At 47.4% G+C, this 9249-nt stretch overlaps 1 protein-coding gene across 1 annotated transcript in view; it reads left to right on the forward strand.

The window, feature by feature from the left end:
* NR6A1 (nuclear receptor subfamily 6 group A member 1) overlaps positions 1 to 8973 on the forward strand; it is a 224927-nt gene extending 215954 nt beyond the window's left edge. The window contains 3 exon segments of the mRNA XM_038745192.1: positions 3062 to 3183; positions 5280 to 5432; positions 8513 to 8973. Coding sequence (XP_038601120.1) covers positions 3062 to 3183; positions 5280 to 5432; positions 8513 to 8601 — 364 coding nt within the window. The 3' untranslated portion in view covers positions 8602 to 8973.
* The last annotated feature ends 276 nt before the right edge of the window (positions 8974 to 9249 follow it).

The raw sequence follows: 9249 nt of genomic DNA on the forward strand, positions 1-9249 counted from the left end.
TACTTCTTCTAATCAACCTCCTATCAGAGAGAGAGAGAAACTGTGGTGAGTTTGATGTAGAACAGATTGCAGCACCAGTCAGTGACTGCTCCTGGCTCTAATGAGCACTTCCTAAGGACTCTTATCCTAAAAAGTTGGCTTGGGCCTTTTTTTAATGATCCCTGCCCTAGCGTTTGCCCCTCTGTTGAAGAATCCAGGGTAGAATACATTTTCTCTATGCGTTGGTTGAACAGCAGTCACTTTGGGTTGATTGGCTTGAATGCAGATTCTCTTTGGGCTGACATAGATAAGGAGGTTTTCCCTCGAGTTTCTTCCTATTTTTAATGCCTGGAAATTGGGGCTGGTGTCGTGGTGTAGCTCATCGGGCTGACCGAGTTGGACCCGAGGTTAGCGTTTTCTTGGAAGGTGCTTGGAAGACGTCTGTTCCTGGGGATGGCAGTATTTTGGTAGTTGAAAATGAATCCATCGAGTCCCCCGACATCTTTAATGTGATATCGTTATTCAATCAATCATTCGTATTTATTGAGCGCTTACTGTTATTCAGAGACACTTTCAATTGCAGGATGAATGGCCCAGTGGTTCTGGAAAAGCTGGTGGTGCTGTTTTCATTGTCGAGGGGGTTTGTGTAGCATACATGTGGAAGAAGAATGAATGCATTTGTCTAAGCCTCTTTGCTTTTAATCCTGATAATTTGTAGCCAGAAAACACATTGGTGTCAAAGTTGTGAAGCGAGCAGTCTGTGGAGGAGTCGAGGATACCCAAGTATCAGGGCCCAGTAGAACAGAGGGCGACTTTGTTTGAATGGGGGAGGAATACATGGTGTGGAAGTACAAAGATCAAGCTGGCGCAGCAGGGGAACAGAGCTCCCTTAGATTCCTACAAGCAGCTTAGGGTCAGCCAAGCCGAGGCCACCGCTTCCAGTATTTTGAATTTACAAACTGGGGTACCCGCTTTTCAAGAGGGAAGGGAAGGTGTGGGTCACAGGGGTTTTTCTGTGTTTTTTATATGTTAGGCCCAGTGGTCTTGTATTCAGTTAACATTCCAGCCAAGGGCCCGAGTAGATATCTGTTCTCATTACTATGCTGAGGTTGATAGCCGCACACCTGCAGGATCCCGAATGCCAACTCAGAAGCCTGAAACGTGGGTTTAAGTTAGCTGATAAAGGAGTTTTTTTTTCCTCACATGCAGTATTACACCTGAAAAGTAGTCTTGAGAGTTCAAGCATCTAGAACTTTTCATTCCCTTCTTCATAACCTGAACCCAGGCAAAGGCAAAAAAAATAAATTGAAAAATCAAAGTAAAATATCTGGGAATATGATATCCGCCGTTATTTCTGTTGACCCTTTTCTGATGTGATCTTCCCTGGGGGTGAAGCAGAAATCGGGAGCACTGAGGTACTGGGGATGGGGTACGAATCCAGGGATCGGGAGGGGACGCAGAACCGAACACGTTAGCCTCTCAATCCTTCTAGACGGAAGTGTTTATCAAAAGTAACCCCGCGGTTTTCCGTGGGCTCCCGAACGCTAGAAGTAGTCGGGGGGACAGGCCTGCCCACCTTCTCCCCTGGTCAGGTTATCCTCGGGGCCCAGAAGAGGGCACTGACATTATCATTAGAGTTAGCAAATCTCAGCGAGCTACATTACGGCACTGAGGCTTTTTACTAAGATTCCTATTTTCTTCTGATGCCCAGGGGCTGCCGTAAACACGGCCCTTCCCTGCTGGTTTTATGCCCTTGGTACCAGTAGACTACCATCCACCTTCCCTCAAACTCTGACCATTAAAGACCGGTCAGTTGCCGGCAAGGCTTCTTCCCGAGACGTCTGTCCTGAGCAGCTCTTTGTATGAATGAGCTGATTCCAAGGGCTGTTTCTAACTCATTACCCCAGCTCCGAGCCTTGGAAGGAGTTCAGATCCTCCTGCTGGGTTTGAGGTTGCTGCTCTCCCCCTGGCATTTCTGCTCTTCCTCTCCCTCGCTTGTTAAGCTGACTACTCCCCCGTTTGGCTGTAATCTCCTGATTTAAAGAGCTCCCACCTGTGGCCCTGAAAGGTTTTTTGTTGTGGTTGTATTTTTGGTGTTTGTTTTTTTCCCCCCCGGCTTAGCAGTGGAAGGCTACAGTGACAGATTTGGAGGAGGGGGGCATGGGCAGTTAGAGCTCAGAGTAGATGATGACATTTGTGGGTGGGATAGAGGTAAGGGGGAAATGAGGTTTGGGTAGAGTCCGCTGTGAATGCCACATAGATTTTTTTTAAGCCATAAAGTCTCTGTTCATCTCATCAACATCAGTTGTTGATATAGATCTTTGAAGTAAATAAAATAGTAAATAATGTCATTCCCATACAACTGTGGGACCCCTTGAGGAAGAACTCTATAGGGGTAGGCGATGTCCAGTCCTCTGGCCCAAGCAGGCTATTGGCTATGGCCGCAGCAGCCCAGGGACAACCATGCTCTTGCCAACGCACCGCAAATGCACCATACCAACCATTGTCTCTCAGGCACCAAACCCCAAAATGTGGTGGGCAGTGGGGTCTGAGGAGGTACTGCGGGAGCACCTGAACCTGGTCCGAACAGCCCCGGGCTCAGTTTTGAACCATAGCATGGGTCAGACCAGCCTCTGCATAAGTCAGACTTTTATTCTGAGGGGCCCCAGGCCTCAGAGATCGGTGCCCCTGGGTAGATCCTGTGGAAATAGGTTTTCTGTCGTGAAGTCCATGTTATAGAGAGTTTGTTGTTGCTCACCAACAGCCCTTGTTCAGCAGAAATGTCCAGTGGGGATGCCTTAGTACTCATGCACTTCCCAATGACTCTGATAGCAGAGAGGGTGAGTGGCTCCAGGAAAATAGGACTGTCCCTTTTGAAAAATGCCACGTGTTGCAGGCCCTGCTGCTCACTCCTATTTCAGTAGATTTAGGAATAAAATTAACTCATTTGGGAAAATATTTCCAAGTCTGTGCTGCATTTCCGTAGAGCGTGGCCAGAATTCACCAACTCTGAAGACTCTGGCGGTCTGTCACTGTCACAGTTGCCTCTACCTGACACTTCCAATTTACTCTCTCCCTACAGATTTAGTGAGGAAGGGATGGAGGTGATGGAGCGACTGATCTACCTTTATCGTAAATTTAACCAGTTAAAGGTCAGCAACGAGGAGTATGCATGTATGAAAGCCATTAACTTCCTAAACCAAGGTGCGTATTTGAGAGAATCTCTTCTTGTGTCCACATTGATCCCTCCCTCACCACTTTGCCCCCTCATCTCAGCGGGTAAACGTCAGCAGTCAGCCTGAACACATGAACACTGAAGCATTTAAATGTTCTACAGGGGCTGGGAAGATATTCTTTTTTTGAAAAGGCTTAAATGCAGCAATTCTATAACTAATAGAGGAAGGAAGAGGATCAACTTTGTTTAGTCCATTTTAATGCACTTAAACATAGACACCAAGGACAGTTTGTGCGTCATTTAAAATGTGTACCAAGTTTACCAGCAGCTGAGTAAGGACAGAGTGACTGATGAAGCCTTTCTAGATAAGGGTGATGTGACAGATTGCCGGTTGTCCTGTCACCCTATTTGTGATGCATCAGCCCTAAAATATTATTCCTAAACAATACTGTCCGCAAGTGGATTGAGTGGTATATTTTTGTGGCCTGGCATTTTATACCTATATCTGGAGATATTTTTTTTAATTGACTACCTTATCATTCATTGTCATATTTATTGAGCGCTTACTGTGTGCAGAGCACTGTACTAAGCGCTTGGGAAGGACAAGTTGGCAACACATGGAGACGGTCCCTACCAGACAAAGGGCTCACAGTCTAGAAGGGGGGAGACAGACGACAAAAGAAAACATATGGACAGGTGTCAGCTTGTCAGAATAAATAAAAATAAAACTAGATGCACATTATAAACAAAATAAATAGAATAGTAAATATGTACAAATAAAATATAGAGAGTAATAAATCTGTACAAATATACACAAGCGCTGTGGGGAGGGGAAAGAGGTAGGGCTCTCCCGACAGCACATGTGTATATTTGTACAGATTTATTATTCCATTTATTTTATTAATGATGTATATATAGCTACCATTCTATTTATCTATTCATTCATTCATTCAATTGTATTTATTGAGCGCTTACTGTGTCCAGAGCACTGTACTAAGCGCTTGGGAAGTACAAGTTGGCAACACATGGAGGCGGTCCCTACCCAACAACGGGCTCACAGTCTAGAAGGGACAATAATGGCATTTATTAAGCACCTGCTATGTGCCAAGCACTGTTCTAAGCGCTGCAGAGGTTACAAGGTGATCAGATCAATCAATCAATCGTATTTATTGAGCGCTTACTGTGTGCTGAGCACTGTACTAAGTGCTTGGGAAGTCCAAGTCGGCAACATATAGAGACGGTCCCTACCCAACCGTGGGCTCACAGTCTAGAAGGGGGAGACATCATCATCATCATCAATCGTATTTATTGGCATGATTGGTATTAAGCATCATCTTTGAAATGTTGTTTGTATTCCCTTCACACCGTCCCCCGGCTTCCCCCGCCCTGCAGGTTTTCCTAAAACGGTAAATAAGTGCATAACCAGAATAATCCATCTCTGGGTCTCCACTTTCAATATCAGAGATCCTACTCTTGGTGTGAGAACCCTTCAGTTCTCCTTTCCCACCCCCTAGTCTGCCCAGGGCTGGCTTCACACAGTGAGTGAGGTGGTGGGCTCAGGCCAGCAGGCAAGGTGCTCTCACACCTCTGCTATGATCTTCTACCCCGAAGTTTTGAAACACGGCAATTTTGAGTTCCTCTAATTGAAAGATCGAATTGCACTATAACATTTGTTTTTTTGATCAATTATGTCCTTGACAGCGGATCGGGGAGACTCATGCAAAGCATTCCTTGTGACGTCATTTCACTGTGCTGCCTGCCCAGTTTAACCCACAGCATCACGTGTCAGGGTGGCCAGCCTGGGGAGGGGACAGCAAACGCTTTCCCTGCCTTACGTCTGAAGCCGACCCCTGCTCTTTTTGCAGCCATATCATCTTCTAGCCTTCCCTCCCTCCTCTCGTTCTGTGGTTCTCAGTCTTTCCCAGGTGCTGCAGGGATCTTCTGTTACGTATGCATCAAGCTTAGTCCCTACTCCAGGTCTGAGAGAAAGCTATCCCCTTGTTTTGTGTCTTTGCTGATGAATGAGATGTTTTTATATATTGTGTATCTACAGAGAGAGAGAGAGATTAAGAAAACATTATTTCAGTTACAGCACTGTTAAACTCTCTTTCCTATTTTTCCTTAGACATTAGGGGCCTAGCTAATGCCTCCCAACTGGAACAGTTGAACAAGCGGTATTGGTACATATGCCAGGATTTCACCGAGTACAAATACCCGCATCAGCCAAACCGTTTCCCTGATCTAATGATGTGTTTGCCGGAAATTCGCTACATTGCAGGTAACTTTTCAGACTCCATTCCTCTGATTCTTCTCCATCCCCCTCTGAGTGTGGGCGAGAAGAGGGAAGGAAACAGTCTCTGGAACAGGGATCTGCAATCTTTGACTTGGGAGGCATATCTGGCTCTTCTTTGCTGGGGGCCGGGGGCGGGTGGGGGTAAGGCATTTAAAGCTTCCACCTAGAGCCTTGGCTAAGGAGGAGGACGGCGATGACCCATTCATCTCCCGCAAAGCACTGGGTTGCTGCCACGCACTGGACCGTTACCACAGCTTACCTAAAAGTTGTGAAAGATCATGCCGGGCCACTGGGCTCTGTGTAAATCACTGCTGCTGGGGGTGAGGGAGAGAGCGCCGAGGGGAAGGGAGTCAACCCACAGGCGGGCCCCCGATCCCCAGCCAACAGTTGGCAGCCTGCCCACGTCCCCATGCTGGATGGGACAGATGGGTGCTGATCTCTTCAAAGCCACAGACTCGGTTGCCAGCCTGTGAAGTCCCAGCAAATGGCCCCAGTGCAGCTGGAGCCACACCACTTGGGTCTCAGGCACCGTGTACCTTTCTGGCTGGGGAATCCATGCCCCATCCCATCCAGGGAGGGGGTTTCCTCCCCAAAGGGAATCCTCACTCACCCTGATGGCCCCAGTGAGCTCACAGCTCTTCAGAGCTGGAAAGGAAGAAGGGTGCAGGGGCTGTGGGCAAGAGCAAGAAGAGGGGCAGAAGCAGGACTTAGACAATCAGTCCATTAGTGGTATTCATCGAGCACTTGGGAGAGTCCAATGCAACAGAATTGGTGGACACATTCCCTGCCAACAATGAGCTTACAGTCTAGAGAAGGGAGGCAGACGTTAATATAAATAAATAAGTTATGGATATGTATGTAAATGCTTCAGGACTAAGGGTAGGGTGAATTTCAAGTGCCCAAAGGGTACATATCCAAGTACATAGATGATGCAGAGGGAGAGGGAGACAGGGAAAAGAGGACTTCATCGGGGAAGAACTCTTGGAGGAGGTGTGACTTTAATAAGGCTTTGAGGGTGGGGAGAGTGGTGGTCTGGCATATATGGAGGAGGGAGGGAAATAGCCCCAGGAAGGCCTTTCCCAGCCCCTGTAGCCAAGGCAGCAGAGCCAAAAGCAGTCTATGATTGGCACAGGTGAGGGTCAGTGTCCTGAACTGAGCTGAGGAGGACAGGACCTTCCTGTTCTCCATTGGTGGTTTCGGGTGGCAATGGAAGGGCCACTCCGCTGTTGCCCGACACCATGACTTTGCATCGCTAGGGAGAGATTGGGAAGTGAGAGGGGACTAAGCTGCCAGTGCCATCCTGTCACACACCACCCCTCCCTTCCTTTCCATAAATCTCTCCTCCCTTCTCCTTCCTTCCCGTCATTCCTTTCATTCATTCATTCAATCGTATTTATTGAGCGCTTACTGTGTGCAGAGCACTGTACTAAGCGCTTGGGGGCATACAAGTTGGCAACATATAGAGACGGTCCCTACCCAACAGCAGGCTCACAGTCTAGAAGGGGGAGACAGACAACAAAACAAAATGTATTAACAAAATAAAGTAAATAGAACAGTAAATATGTACAATTCCTTCTCTTCTTTAATTCTCCCCTCCATCTTCATCTCCTTATTCCATTTCCTTCTCTCTCTCCTCCCTCCTTCTCTCTCCCCTCCCTCCTTCTCTCTCTCCTCCCTCCTGCTCTCTCCCCTTTCTCCTTCCATCTCCCCTTTCTCCTTCCCTCTCTCCTTCCCTCTCCCCTTCTTCCTTCCCTCTCCCTCTCCCCTCCCTCCTGCCCCTCCTTTCCTTCCCCCTCCTTCTCTCTTCACCTTCCTTCCCTCTCTCCTACTGTATTCTCTCTTTTCCCTTACTCTCCTCTCTCTTTCCCTCCCCACCCCCACTGGTAACAACAGTTGTTGCTATGAACAGCTGTTGCTATGAAGCAGCCATGTGGCACAGTGATATTCATTCATTCAATCATATTTATTGAGCACTTACTATGTGCAGAGCACTGTACTAAGTGCTTGGGAAGTACAAGTTGGCAACAGATAGAGAGAGTCCCTACCCAACTACGGGCTCACATCGCCTGTCAACTCATAAAACCAAGTCATCCTGGGCTACTATTAATCTGGCCCAGTCACCAGTGAAACACCTTTGCATGGACACGAAGGACAAAGCATATAGAACCGTTTGATTCACTATGAACTGGGTTAATATGTGCTTCCATGATATGATTGGCTCTCTGCACACCAACTGCTCAAGAGTTTAATCTGTTTTGGCTGTTCTGTTCAAAAAGGTTACCAACCTCCACTCTGGCCTTGCCCCATTCTATGTGAGCCATCCAGAAGGCACTCCACATCATGAAGCACATTAGAATCCAAAGCTTTGAGATGAGAGCCCTGCCCTCAAGGGGCTTATATTTTCAAGGCCAGCAAGGAAGCCAAGAGGAGCATGTCTCTGCAGACTTTCAAGGTTCCTTAGTATCTACATGATTTTGAAAGAATTCTCAAGGCTTCATGGCAGGAATATTCTTGATTTCAAAGAGACGTCATTCTCATGGTAGTAGTAAGAGTAGTAATCGTATTTATTAAGTGCTTACCATGTGTGCAGAGCACTGGGAGAGAATACCCGGGTGGGGATTAGACCCAGTCCTTGGCCCCGCTAAGAAGAATTCTTAAGGTTTTAAATGCATTCATACTTCCTCTGCATTCCTCTTCCCCCAAACCTGGCTACTTCAAAATAGATCTGGCAGCGAAATATGCCTTTCCCCTCGGATCGTGGTCTCTGATTTGCTTTCCACAGATCATCCCCTGCTGCTTTGAACATTTTCCGAGCCAATAGCACTAGGCTAGGACTGCCCAGGACAGGGGACCAGGCCTGTTCTGCCAGTGTGGGGCATTCTCTAAATAAGTCAGAGGGAGAGTTGGTTGAGTTCCATTCAGCATCATCACTGATCATTCAGCATCAGTGGCTCTGAGTGGGACATTCATGAAGCCTCCCCCTTCCAGAACCCCCGCCCTAGGGAGAGACCTCCCGAAGCCTGCAGGCTGGTGCTGATATGTTCACTCTGAGTCTTCTCCACCAGGAAAGATGGTGAATGTGCCCCTGGAGCAGCTACCCCTGCTCTTCAAAGCTGTGCTGCATTCCTGCAAGACCAGCGGGAGCAAGGAGTGAAGCAGATGAGCCGAGCCGCCCCGGACCCCCGCGGGCCCCGCCCCCGGCCCGGACTCTGGGGTCGGAGGTGGACACCTGGCTCACCAGGAGAGTGCAAGGCAAAGAACAAGGCGGAGGCGGCAGAGCGCTGCCCGGAAAAGGCAGTAATTGGAGCTGCTGTTTGTAGCAAGTCTTTTTTGTTTGTTTGTCCTTTTTTTTTTTAACTCATTTTCTATATATTTATTTCACGACAGAGTTGAATGTATGACCTTCAACACGATGCACATGCTTCTGTGTGAATGCAGCAGATGCATTTTCTTGCAGTTTACAGAATGTGAAAATGTTTAATGTGACAGTGTTGCCATTGTTTAGGGTTAGATCTTCTTTTGTATTCTTCGGGGGGGCGGGTGGGGGAAGTGGGAGCTAAGATGACTATTTCTGTAGTGTTGACGAAGACTACCTCATGGAGAAGGTGGGATTAACCTACCTGCTTTTTCCACATTTTATCAGCACACATTTCTCTCCTCGTGTATTTGCCCTGGAGAGTAAACTGCCTTTTTCTAGCAGCAGAAATACCAGATCAAAGCATCAGAATCTTGAGGATTTTTTTTTTTATGTGTGGTGTTTTTTTTTTTGTTTTGTTTCTGTTTCGTTTTTTAGAGAGATGCA

The sequence above is a fragment of the Tachyglossus aculeatus genome, chromosome 4 (assembly GCF_015852505.1).
Source record: "Tachyglossus aculeatus isolate mTacAcu1 chromosome 4, mTacAcu1.pri, whole genome shotgun sequence".
NCBI lineage: Eukaryota > Metazoa > Chordata > Mammalia > Monotremata > Tachyglossidae > Tachyglossus > Tachyglossus aculeatus.